Source organism: Eriocheir sinensis, chromosome 49, assembly GCF_024679095.1.
Source record: "Eriocheir sinensis breed Jianghai 21 chromosome 49, ASM2467909v1, whole genome shotgun sequence".
NCBI lineage: Eukaryota > Metazoa > Arthropoda > Malacostraca > Decapoda > Varunidae > Eriocheir > Eriocheir sinensis.
Window position 1 is genome coordinate 6,371,964 of NC_066557.1, and position 14,325 is coordinate 6,386,288.

A 14,325-nucleotide genomic window follows, 5' to 3' on the forward strand; every position below is an offset into this window, starting at 1 on the left:
CAGATGGATAAAGATAGATGGATAAAGACAGATGGATAAAGACAGATGGATAAAGACAGATGGATAAAGACAGATGGATAAAGACAGATGGATAAAGACAGATGGACAAATACAGATGGATAAAGACAGATGGACAAATACAGATGGATAAAGACAGATGGATAAAGACAGATGGATAAAGACAGATGGACAAAGACAGATGGATAAAGACAGATGGATAAAGACAGATGGATAAAGACAGATGGATAAAGACAGATGGATAAAGACAGATGGATAAAGACAGATGGATAAAGATAGATGGATAAAGACAGATGGATAAAGACAGATGGATAAAGATAGATGGATAAAGACAGATGGATAAAGACAGATGGATAAAGATAGATGGATAAAGACAGATGGATAAAGACAGATGGATAAAGACAGATGGATAAAGATAGATGGATAAAGACAGATGGATAAAGACAGATGGATAAAGATAGATGGATAAAGACAGATGGATAAAGACAGATGGATAAAGACAGATGGATAAAGACAGATGGATAAAGACAGATGGATAAAGACAGATGGATAAAGACAGATGGATAAAGACAGATGGACAAATACAGATGGATAAAGATAGATGGATAAAGACAGATGGACAAAGATAGATGGATAAAGACAGATGGATAAAGACAGATGGATAAAGACAGATGGATAAAGACAGATGGATAAAGATAGATGGATAAAGACAGATGGATAAAGACAGATGGATAAAGACAGATGGATAAAGACAGATGGATAAAGATAGATGGATAAAGACAGATGGATAAAGACAGATGGATAAAGATAGATGGATAAAGACAGATGGATAAAGACAGATGGATAAAGACAGATGGATAAAGACAGATGGATCAAGACAGATGGATAAAGATAGATGGATAAAGACAGATGGACAAAGATAGATGGATAAAGATAGATGGACAAAGATAGATGGATAAAGATAGATGGATAAAGACAGATGGATAAAGACAGATGGATAAAGACAGATGGATAAAGATAGATGGACAAATACAGATGGATAAAGATAGATGGATAAAGACAGATGGACAAAGATAGATGGATAAAGACAGATGGACAAAGATAGATGGATAAAGATAGATGGACAAATACAGATGGATAAAGATAGATGGATAAAGACAGATGGATAAAGACAGACGGATAAAGACAGATGGATAAAGACAGATTGATAAAGACAGATGGATAAAGACAGATTGATAAAGACAGATGGATAAAGACAGATGGATAAAGACAGATGGATAAAGACAGATGGATAAAGACAGATGGACAAAGATAGATGGATAAAGACAGATGGATAAAGGCAGATGGATAGACAGATGGATAAAGACAGATGGACAAAGATAGATGGATAAAGACAGATGGATAAAGACAGATGGATAAAGATAGATGGATAGACAGATGGATAAAGATAGATGGATAGAGACAGATGGATAAAGACAGATGGATAAAGATAGATGGATAGACAGATGGATAAAGACAGATGGATAAAGATAGATGGATAGACAGATGGATAAAGACAGATGGATAAAGACAGATGGACAAAGACAGATGGATAAAGACAGATGGATAAAGACAGATGGATAAAGATAGATGGATAAAGACAGATGGATAAAGACAGATGGATAAAGGCAGATGGATAAAGACAGATGGATAAAGACAGATGGATAAAGACAGATGGATAAAGATAGATGGATAAAGACAGATGGATAAAGACAGATGGATAAAGACAGATGGATAAAGACAGATGGATAAAGACAGATGGATAAAGACAGATGGATAAAGACAGATGGATAAAGACAGATGGATAAAGATAGATGGATAGACAGATGGATAAAGATAGATGGATAAAGGCAGATGGATAAAGACAGATGGACAAAGATAGATGGATAAAGACAGATGGATAAAGATAGATGGATAAAGGCAGATGGATAAAGACAGATGGATATAGAGAAGTGGATTACGCAGTATGTTTGTGAATGAAAAAAAATATATATAAATAATACAAATCTTATAATACCAACAACGAGGTCAAGTGGAGAGAAAAGATTCACTAACCGGAAACAAATAAACAAAACAAACAATGAAATAAAAAAAAAATTGTTTACAGTAGCGTGTGTGTGTGTGCAGCCGTGTGTGTATGTGTGTGTGTGTGTGTGTGTGTGTGTGTGTGTGTGTGTGTGTGTGTGTGTGTGCAGCCGTGTGTGTGTGTATGTGTGTGTGTGTGTGTGTGTATAAAGCAATCAAACTCACTTCATACGGATGTTGCAAAGTTATCTCTCTCTCTCTCTCTCTCTCTCTCTCTCTCTCTCTCTCTCTCTCTCTCTCTCTCTCTCTCTCTCTCTCTCTCTCTCTCTCTCTCTCTCTCTCTCTCTCGACTGTACCTTCCCGTGGCTGCACATCATGTACCAAAAGCAACACAACATACCTGGAAAAGAAAGAAAACCATTAGTAGTAGTAGTAGTAGTAGTAGTAGTAGTAGTAGTAGTAGTAGTAAATAATAAAAAAAAATAATAAAATACATCGTTATCATAATACCAATAAAAACAAACTTACAATCCAACACTATTTCCTATACTTTTTTTCATCCCTCAACAGTCATTAAAGATCACTACTCCCTGTAAACATAAACGTAAACAAAACAAGTAATCAGATAAACACAGCAAAGGCCTTTTAACCACAACCACTTCCGTAACCTCTGAAAAAAAGAAAAAAACCGCATCGCTATGGCAACACTGTCCTTCCTTCACATGCGTCCTCCTCATCGTGACACCGCAAAGTCGACGGTTTGGTTCACAGCCTCACGCCAGATTCCTTACACTTCGTATTAGAATATATCAATAGTTACATGGCTGGTTTGGCGTTTTAATTACATTTTCGAGATGGAGTAAGATAGAAGTGTTGGAATTTCACAGAATCAAGTCATATAAAAACTCGGTCTTAAAAAAAATGATAATATATGTATAAAAAAACAACAACTAACCACACCTTGAAAAGCGGGTCAAGAAAACAAATCAGCAACGTTATTGTTGATGAAAACTATTACGACGTTAAAAATATCAAGCTTTAAGAATACACAGTCGTTCCCCGCGCAGTATAATGACGCCACGCGGTTCATGTTTATGGTTCTAGAGATTTACCTCTAGGCTCGCGGCTTCCCATAAACGACACTAAAATTCAAGAGATAACTCATGTGTGGCAAATAGAGCACAAGTTAAAGGTAGCGGAAACAATGAGCCTGGAGTTCTAATCCTCACAGCGGAGTCGTGTGACGTCATGCGCGAAGTAAGACGACTGTGTTCTTAGACCGTGGGTTGGTCATTCTCTTCGCGGTAACCATCAATAACTTGTAACGTATTGACTAAGATCTTACTTTTTTATTTGTTCCGTTTTTTATCCTTGGATGGCGACTAGAGGTTGAGAGATAACGCAATATAGGATGGATGTGGCTGGTGTGTGTGTGTGTGTGTGTGTGTGTGTGTGTGTGTGTTATGTTAGTCTCTTAACGGGGTACAAAGCATTATCCTCTCGATCTTTTCACCCACAGAGAAATGAAAAAAAGATCAAGAAAACAAGTTGTCTAAAAGGGCGGATCTGGGTACTGCTGCTGCTGCTGATGATGATGATGATGGTGTTGGTGTGTGTTGTGTTAGTCAGTCTCTTTAACGGGGTACAAAGCATCACCCTCTCGATTTCTTTTTACCAACAGAGAAATGAAAAAAAGATCGAGAAAACAAGTTGTAGTCTAAAAGGGCGGATCTGGGTACTGCTGCTGCTGCTGATGATGATGATGATGATGATGGTGTTGGTGTGTGTTGTGTTAGTCTCTTTAACGGGGTACAAAGCATCACCCTCTCGATTTCTTTTTACCCACAGAGAAATGAAAAAAAGATCGAGAAAACAAGTTGTAGTCTAAAAGGGCGGATCTGGCTGCTGCTGATGATGATGGTGTTAGTGTGTGTTGTGTTAGTCAGTCGCTTGAACGGGGTACAGAGTCGGGGTGATGGAACAAGGACGGGTAATGAGCCGCGAAGTGCAGTGTTACCTCATGCTGATGTTGGTAGTGACCCTCTCCCTCCCTCCCTTCCCTCGCTTCCCTCCCTCACTCACTCCCACACCGGTACCCTGGGACGGTATTCTCAAACACTTCAGCCTCCCACAGCAACTCTTCCAAAGGCCGAAAAGTAGATCAGTTGGGTTCTAATGAGTGTTTCTTTAGGTCCAGGTAAAGAGAAAGGGTCAAACTACCACCAGGGTCATAAAACTACCCCTGGAAATGCCCAAAACTACTACGAAAGCCTTGTTGAAAGTGTGGGCTTGAGCGATGACATGTTTAAGAATACGGCCCCTGTTTTCCTTCTTCATTCTTTCTCCCCTCTGACCTTCCCATCTTCTTTACCGTTTTAATCCACTACTCACTTATTTGGCTTCGTGTTTCCTCCCTTCTCTCCCTTCTCCCTTTCCCATTTTATTTTTTCATTCTTTCTGCTTTGCCTACTCTTTTTTTATTTTTTTATTTCCCCCTAACCCTCTTTATCCTTCCTTTTTTCTCATTTTCCTTCCGTTTCCATTGTCATTTTCTTCTCTTCCTTCCTATCTCTTTTTCTGGCTTTTTCCTTTTCTTTATTTTTTTTATTCCTTTCTTCTCTCTATCTTATTTTTCATTGTTTTCCTTTGTTTTCTTCTTCCCCTTTGTCTTTTCTTTTTAATCCCTATTTTTCTCCTTTTCACCTTCTTTTTCTCCTATTTATTTTCCTTCTTCTGTTCGTATTTTCCTTCTCCCTTTTTCTCTCCCTTCTCTGCTTCTCCCCGTCCCTTCAATCTCACCCTCTTCTCCCTCCTTCTCTCCCTCTCTGTCTCCAATGTTCCTCTGATTGCATTGTTTCCTCCCCTTCCTCCATTTCCTTCCCTCCCTTCTTTCCATCTATTACATCATGCCTTCTCTCTCTCTCTCTCTCTCTCTCTCTCTCTCTCTCTCTCTCTCTCTCTCTCTCTCTCTCTCTCTCTCTCTCTCTCTCTCTCTCTCTCTCTCACTTTTCTCTCACTTTTCTCTCTCTTCTCTCTCACTTTTCTCTCACTTTTCTCTCACTTCTCTCACTTTTCTCTCACTTCTCTCTCACTTTTCTCTCACTTCTCTCTCACTTTTCTCTCTCTTCTCTCTCACTTTTCTCTCTCTTCTCTCTCACTTTTCTCTCACTTCTCTCTCACTTCTCTCTCACTTTTCTCTCTCTTCTCTCTCACTTTTCTCTCACTTCTCTCTCACTTTTCTCTCTCTTCTCTCTCACTTTTCTCTCTCTTCTCTCTCTCTTCTCTCTCACTTTTCTCTCTCTCACTTTTCTCTCTATTCTCTCTCACTTTTCTCTCTCTTCTCTCTCACTTTCTCTCTTCTCTCTCACTTCTCTCTATTCTCTCTCTTCTCTCTCTTCTCTTTCTTCTCTCACTTTTCTCTCTCTTCTCTCTCACTTTTCTCTCTCTTCTCTCTCTCTTCTCTCTCACTTTTCTCTCTCTTCTCTCTCACTTTTCTCTCTCTTCTCTCTCACTTTTCTCTCTCTTCTCTCTCACTTTTCTCTCTCTTCTCTCTCACTTTTCTCTCTCTTCTCTCTCACTTTTCTCTCTTCTCTCTCACTTTTCTCTCTCTTCTCTCTCACTTTTCTCTCTCTTCTCTCTCACTTTTCTCTCTCTTCTCTCTCACTTTTCTCTCTCTTCTCTCTCACTTTTCTCTCTCTTCTCTCTCACTTTTCTCTCTCTTCTCTCTCTCTCTCTCTCTCTCTCTCTCTCTCTCTCTCTCTCTCTCTCTCTCTCTCTCTCTCACTTTTCTCCCTCTTCTCTCTCACTTTTTCTCTCTTCTCTCTCTTTTCTCTCTTCTCTCTTTCTCTCTCTCTCCCTTTTCTTTCTCTTCTCTCTTCTCTCTCTTTCCTCTCTCTCTCTCTCTCTCACTTTTCTCTCCCTTCTCTCTCTTTTCTCTCTCTTCTCTCTCTCTCTCTCTCTCTCCCTCTCTCTCTCTCTCTCTCTCTCTCTCTCTCTCTCTCTCTCTCTCTCTCTCTCTCTCTCTCTCTCTCTCTCTCTCTCTCTCTCTCTCTCTCTCTCTCTCTCTCTCTCTCTCTCTCTCTCTCTACCTGTCCATTCTCTCCCCTCCTTCTCCCCCCTTCCACACACCGTTACGGACGCCTCTCGCCTTTCATCTTGTGTATACACGCTTTCCCCTCGCCCCTGTTGGTGTAGTGACGTCATCAGTAAACAAACCACCGCGTATATAAAGGGGGAGCGTCTACCCCGGAGCCACCAGTCACCTCCCACCTGGGGCACAGCAAGCACCTCCCGTGTACCTCGAACTCAAGGTCTATACCGTACAGGAATACATGGGTTTAACATAGGGATTTTTTTAGTCTTCGTTTTTTTGGTGTTAGGTAAAGAACGTAAAAGAAATCTATGTCCTGTGCGATTTAGAGTTTCATTTGTTTCTTCATTTATTACTTCTTTGTAGGTATATTTTATTTTTTTCATGTTGATATTTTTTTTGCCTTCCGACTAGAAATATTTGTTAAGCTTTGAATTTGTGCTTCTACGATGTGTTAGAGCAAATTTAAAATAGCGAAAATCATTTATATTACTCGTACAAAAGTAATAAAATAAAGATCATGTACGAAGCGGTCGGTCTATTTTCACCGAGCACACGGCCGCCGCCACCTGCCGGCCTTTCTCAGCTTCACACAACGATCATTAATTTTCTCCTTATTACTGAGGAAAATATCGTACACTATATATCAAGTCTTTTATAGAGCATACTAGTTTTTTTTTTCTTTACTTTCCAATGTATTTAGGCCAAAAACAAACACATTAATTAAGTCTCCTCATAGCTCGTCACAGAACACGTAGTTAATCATTATATCTGCACGAAACACTGTCTTACTTTGAAAATTTTGGAGTAGTATTTTATTTTTTGTTTAATTTGATTCTTTAATTCAACCTGAGCAGCATTTTCTTATATGTGAAAATGCAAATAATACGAGGAATAATTCCCGAAATAATTGCATTAACAAAGTAATACACCAAGACTCATAAGGGACATTTGTTTTTTTCATGTATGTTGCCTCATATTAACGACGTACATGTGAATTCTTGTCAATGAAAGAAACCATTCATAACCTTTTCAAATATTAATAGATAACTTTTTGTTCTGCTCCGTGAGTCACGTGTTCAGGCAAATCTTTACTTTTTACAACATGTTATCTTTCCACACAGAGCATAATAATTAACACAACGAATATCGGTCTCCCTTATCAGTGCAAAAAGTAATCATAATACATTTCCAGTTCCTACAGAGCACATTTCTATTAACGTGTTTTATTCCAGGCGTCTTTTTTTTCATTCATATATTCATTCTTTTTTTCATTCATATAGTCTTTTTTCATTCATATATTCATTATTTTTTTCATTCATATAGTCTTTTTTCATTCATATATTCATTCTTTTTTTCATTCATATAGTCTTTTTTCATTCATATATTCATTCTTTTTTTCACTCATATAGTCTTTTTTCATTCATATATTCACTGTCCACAATATATTTCCTTGACATATATTCAAGCGGAATCATCAGAATGAATATTTTTCACTTGGGAAGGAAAAAAAAATAGTTCATGTTATACGAATAGAAACCCTGACGGAACACACGCACTGCGACGTTTTTTTTTTTATAAAGCTTTTTTCTCTTTTGCTTTTTTTTCTGTGTTAAAGGGAAGATATACGATGAATATTTTCTTTATTACAGAAAAATCAGGACACTCGCTTTTATATTTATCTTATTTTAATTAAGACAAATCCTTTTTCCGACGTCTTTTCTTCTTACTCAAATATTTCATTTCCACATAACTTAATACTGATTTAGACCGAAATTTATCACGGGAACTGTTCGTGTTAGTACTGAAAAAACACATTCTGGAACACATTTCAGATCTTTACGAAACATTCTTCCATGTCTCACATTTTGCCTCATCCTCCCACCGCCACCCTCACTAAGTTTTCCAGTCACAAGACGAACACCTTTCCTTAGGGACCCCAAAGTACATCCAACAATAAATATTAATCTTTTTTTTATGAAACACCATCTTCTGATCCAATTAATCTATCTGATCTGGATTTCCATATATTTATTTCTTTATATATATTACAACATAATTACAAAAAAACAATTCCTGCGTGTTTTAAAGAAGCTCCATGTATTTAATTTTAACCCATTACTACGAGTTCTACCTTGCTCTCTTACCACCAGAACCCTACTAACATGACCCGTATTAGATCCCTTTATCCAATAGCATTAAACTCATTACTACGAATTCTGATCTGTTCTCTTACCACCAGACCCTTACTAACATTACCCTTATTAGAACCCTCTCTCACTACCAAAACCTTATTGGCATCACCCTTACCTAAGGTCATTCATCCATTAGTAAAGTTAAACCCATTACTACGAGTCCATTTTTGCTCGTTTACTATTACGCCCTTGCCAACGTCACCTTTATCACATCACTGCGAAACCTTATTAACGTCACACTTATTAAATACATTCATCCGTTTATCAAAGTCAATCATCTCCCTCCCTTCCGTCATTCTTTCTTTCTTGTTTTCCTATCCCTTCCACCCTCCTTTATTCTTTCTCCTAGACACTTCAATCTCTTATTCTTCTCCATCCTTACTTCTTCCATTTCACTATGTTCTTATGTTTGTCTTTCTCTTCCTTCCATTTTTTTCTATTTCCCGACTCCCGTCCCCCCTCCCTCATTCCTTCCCTTGCACACTTCTATCTCTTCCTCTTCTCCGTCCTTACTTCTTCCATTCCACTATGTTATGTTCTCTCTCTCTCTCTCTCTCTCTCTCTCTCTCTCTCTCTCTCTCTCTCTCTCTCTCTCTCTCTCTTCCATTTTTTTTATTTCCCCAATCCCTTCCCTCCTCCCTCATTCCTTCCCTCACACACTTCCATCTTCTCCTCTTCTCCTTCCTCCTCTTCTCTTATTCCCTTATGTTATCATGTTTGCCTCCTCCTCCACCTCTTTCTATTCCCCGTCCTCTCCATTCCCTCTTCTTCCTCGTCTTCTTTTACTGCTTCTTTATGTTCTTTGATTGTCTCTTTCTTTCTTCTCTCTCGTTTCTCTGTCTCATCTCTTCGCTCCCTTCGACGAATAAACATAAATTCTACTACAGCAAAAAAAAATCCCCGAAAAAACAAAACGAAATCACGCAATCTAATTAGAAATCTTTCCAGAGCACAATTTCACTTTCTTTTTTTTTACTCAGAGCAAGTGGACACCTGCGCTAATTAAGACATCGCACACCTGTCCGGGAGGGAGTCATACCTGCAATCAGACAAGACAAACAAACAAACAAACACTCCACCATGATTGCCAAGGTATATAAAGGTGTTTTTTTTTTCTTTCCATTGAATTTGAGAGTGAAAGTGAGAGAGAGAGAGAGAGAGAGAGAGAGAGAGAGAGAGAGAGAGAGAGAGAAAAACTAACACCCACTTCCTTTCATCCATCCACCCTCCTCCTCCTCCTCCACCTCCTGCTACCCCCCCACCCCCACCCCCAGGTCTCGCTGCTGACGCTCCTGCTGGTTCAGGTCATCGCCGCCCTGCCTACTGACCTCGGTGCCCAGCAGAAGAGTTACGACCAGGTATTTTTTATTGTTATTATTTTTATTTCGGCATCAAACGTTTTCTCACGCGTCTGTCTATGTCTGTCTGTGTTCCTGTCTGTTTGTACATCATTATCTTTTTTTTTTTTACAGCAGAGGGGACAGTGGAAGGGCGTAAAAAAAAATAATAATAATAATAATGAAAAAAAAGCCCGCTACTTACTGCTCCTAAATTGCTTACCTGTCTTTCTGTGTATGATGCTACCTGTCTCATAGTTCATCACTCTGCCTGTCTTTTATCTACTTATTTATCTGTACTCCGTTCTACCTGTCTTTTTATGAGTGTTTACCTGTCTTTCTGTACATCACTGCCTGTCTGTGTAACTGTGCATCTGCCATTCTGTATATCACTCTACCTGTCTATTTGTTCCTCACTCTACCTCTCTGTCTATGTAACTGTATATGTCTATCATTCTGCATATCATTCTACCTGTCTATTTGTTCCTCACTCTACCTTCCTGTCTGTGTAACTGTATATGTCTGTCATTCTGTACATCACTCTACCTGTCTATTTGTTCCTCACTCTACCTTTCTGTCTGTGTAACTGTATATGTCTGTCATTCTGTATATCATTCTACCTGTCTATTTGTTCCTCACTCTACCTTCATGTCTGTGTAACTGTATATGTCTGTCATTCTGTACATCACTCTACCTGTCTATTTGTTCCTCACTCTACCTTCATGTCTGTGTAACTGTATATGCCTGTCATTCTGTACATCACTCTACTTGTCTATTTGTTCCTCACTCTACCTTTCTGTCTTTGTAACTGTATATGTCTGTCATTCTGTATATCACTCTACCTGTCTATTTGTTCCTCACTCTACCTTTGTCTATGTAACTGTATATGTCTGTCATTTTGTTCATCATTCTACCTGTCTTCCTGTACATCATTCTACCTGTCTATATACCTACGCTGAAACGATTATCTGCATATCATTCTATTTATCTACCAGTTTATACATATGTGTCTATCTATCTGTTCATCGTTCTCCTATCTTTCTACCTATCTGCTTTAACTTGCCTAAATGTTCATCCGCTTATATTTCAATCTACTTAACTGTCTGCGTTTGCCTGTCTATCTGTATGTCACTCTAGCGTCTGTCTGTCTTTCTATCTATCTGTGTTTACTTGTCAATCTATCTGTCCACCTGTTTGATTGTCTACCTGTAAATCATGCTAGCTGTGTTTCTCTACCTGCTAACGTACCTGTCTATTGGTAAATCACTCTGTGTTTACCTGTCCATCGGTAAATCATGCTACCTCTCTCTCTCTCTCTCTCTCTCTCTCTCTCTCTCCACCTGTGTTCACCCGTCTGCCGCACACAGGATGGCATGCCTTACAACTTTGCCTACGGCGTGAGGGACGACTACGCCGGCACAGACTTCGGCCAGCAGGAGAACAGTGACGGCAACACGGTGAAGGGAACCTACACCGTGCAGCTCCCCGACGGCCGCAAGCAGACCGTGAGTGCACTGACCTTGTTCCTTCAGCCCTAAATATTGAACTTTAGAACCTGAAAACTAAACCTGGGTAATAGAACTGCCCTTCATCCTTAAAGTTTAGCCCTCAACACTAAACAGTGGACTTTGAACCTTAAAATTAGCCATTGGGAGTTCAGATTTGACCCTTAGATGTTTAAAAATTGTTGCTAAGCGCTTTCATTAGAAATATAACGTAAGAGATGGTCCCTTCAACATTCCGATTCTCCCCTGAACAAATTTGATTTAATGTAGTAAAAACCATTTTCACACCACACGAACCATTTTCAGAATACACCGAACAACCATTTCCCAAACACATTAAACAAACATCCTCAAAACACAAAATACAACGATTCCCAAATACACTAAACAGCCACTTCCAAAATCACAAAACAACCATTCCCAGACACACCAAACACATCCGACACACACCAAACATTCCCAAACACACCAAGCTAACATTCCCAAACACACCAAACATTTACAAACACAAAAACAACCATTCTCACACACCAAACATTCCCAAAGACATCAAGCAAACATTCCCAAACACATCAAACATTTACAAACACAAAAACAACCATTCCCAGACACACCAAACATTTCCGACACACAAACCAATCATTCACAAACACACCAGGCAAACATTCCCAAACACACACCCACCCCAACCGTTGCCAAAACACAACACAGACAAATCAAACCCTAACGAGCACAGGTAACAAACACGGACTAACGAGCGCCTTGTCCCCGCGTGCACAGGTGAACTACGAGGCTGACCACTACAAGGGCTTCGTGGCCGACGTGCAGTACTACGGTGAGGCACAGTACCCGCACGAGTACGGCCCCGCAGTCACATTCAAGCCCCAGGGGTACGGACAGAGCGCCCCCGTTTACCAGCCCCAGACCGGGTACAACTAAGTCCTCTGAAACTTTTGTGAACTGTTTGTTGAGTTGAGACTGTGAAGTTTTCCAAGGCCAGGGAGCAACTAACACATGAGACATCTTTGCAATTACACGACACCTTTGTTCACACCTGCTACCTATCAAAACACCTGACAAACCTTTGCTATCGGAAGTGACACCTTTGTACACATCTGCTACCTGTGACTCTTTTGCAAACATCTGCCATCTCTCGAACACCTGACACCTTTGCGACCGGAAGTGACACCTTTGAACACATCTGCTACCTTTCCAAACATGTGGCACCTTTGCAAACATCTGCCATCTCTCGAACACCTGACACCTTTGCAATTCCATGACACCCTTGTACAGACCTGACAACTCACCGAACACCTGTGGCATCTTTGCAAACACCTGTCATCTTTCCCAAACACCTGTGACATTTTTGTACACCTGTCGCCTTTCCCCAACAACAGTGACGCCTTTGTAATCACGTGGAACATCTTCGTGAACACCTGAGAATTATCAAAACACCCGTGACACCTCTGCAATTACGTAACGCATCTGTAAACACCTGACACTTTTGCAATCACACGAGACACCTTTGTAAACACATGTGGCGCACCTGCAAATACCTGACGCTTTTGCAATCACGAGACACCTTTGTAAACAAGTGTTAAAGGATTAGCAGTTTGTCTTCATCTCAGAAATCGATTGCTTCCCTGCTTTGTATAATTTTGGGTGTTTTCTTCGTATTTGGCTCAACTTTTTTCCTCTTCTCTATTTTATTCTTGGGAGATTTTCATTTTATTTTCCTTCGGGTGTTTTCCTTAGTATGTTTAGTATGTTTTAAGTTCATCTTCTTTTGTAATTTTATATGATGTTGGGTATTGTAGTGTTTATTTTTGTACTGCTTGAGTGTTGCCGAGTGTGACCAGCCTAAGCTTCCTCCCTTCTCTGTCTTGGATCTGGATGATGGAGTTGATTCCTCGACTTTTTCATCTGTTAACTTGTTCCTATTTCAACAATCCTCTCTCTGTGTCTATTGGTTGTCTGAGCTTTGAGTTGTATCGCTTGAGTGTTGCCGACTGTAACTGTTCTTAATTTGTCTTCTAAATGAGGACTGGATGTCGGAGTTGGATGTTATAAACTTGTTCCTATATAAAGTCTATCTTGTGGTTACTCAAAGGGTGTATTCCTGCATTCCTTGTGTGGCGCCGACTGTAAACTGTTCTTCCTTTATCTTGTATTTGTAATCCAAATAATGGTACATAATCTCTCTCTCTCTCTCTCTCTCTCTCTCTCTCTCTCTCTCTCTCTCTCTCTCTCTCTCTCTCTCTCTCTCTCTCTCTCTCTCTCTCTCTCTCTCTCTCATGCGTCCACTTTTCTCGCTCTATTCCTCGAGGCTTGCAACTCAATATCTCAAATTCACGACCTGTACTTATTCAGGCTTAAAAAGGACGAGGAGGAGGAGGAGGAGGAGGAGGAGGAGGAAGGAGAAAAATGAAATATATAAATATTACTACTACTACAAATAATAATAATAATAATAATAATAATAATAATAATAATAATAATAATAATAATAATAATAATAATAATAATAATAATAATAATAATAATAATAATTTTAAAAATAATATTAATAATAATAATTACAGGAATAATAAATAATTAAAATAATGATAGACTAACAAGAATAAGTTATAATAATAATAATGATGATGATAATAATAATAATAATAATAATAATAATAATAATAATAATAATAATAATAATAATAATAATAATAATTATAATAATAATAACAATTTTAATAATAATAATAATAATAATAATAATAATAATAATAATAATAATAATAATAATAATAATAATAATAATAATAACAACAACAACAACAATAATAATAATATCAATAAAAATCAGTCTCATAAGCCATAGCAACAAGAAAATAGGCTACACTTTATCTTTTTCATAACGATCTTAATATTTAATTATTGGGGAGACTTGTTGCCTAAGCTACAATATATTGAAATTTCAGGTCACAAGGTCTGTTTTTAAGAATTTCAGAGCCAAAATACTAAACCGAAGCTAAATCCATATAAAAGTTAGTGGTTAGCGGTTAGCGTTAGCTTCCACTAATTTATTTACCAGGTTAGCGGTTCAGCGTAGGGGAAGCTAACTTTTTTAG

At 38.6% G+C, this 14,325-nt stretch overlaps 1 protein-coding gene across 1 annotated transcript in view; it reads left to right on the forward strand.

The window, feature by feature from the left end:
* The window catches only part of LOC126981628 (uncharacterized), a 24,388-nt gene extending 11,076 nt beyond the window's left edge, over nucleotides 1-13,312 (forward strand). The window contains exons 5-9 of the mRNA XM_050833065.1: nucleotides 2,653-2,674; nucleotides 9,375-9,459; nucleotides 9,642-9,725; nucleotides 11,072-11,209; nucleotides 11,990-13,312. Coding sequence (XP_050689022.1) covers nucleotides 2,653-2,674; nucleotides 9,375-9,459; nucleotides 9,642-9,725; nucleotides 11,072-11,209; nucleotides 11,990-12,148 — 488 coding nt within the window. The 3' untranslated portion in view covers nucleotides 12,149-13,312. The remainder of the gene's footprint in view (nucleotides 1-2,652; nucleotides 2,675-9,374; nucleotides 9,460-9,641; nucleotides 9,726-11,071; nucleotides 11,210-11,989) is intronic.
* The last annotated feature ends 1,013 nt before the right edge of the window (nucleotides 13,313-14,325 follow it).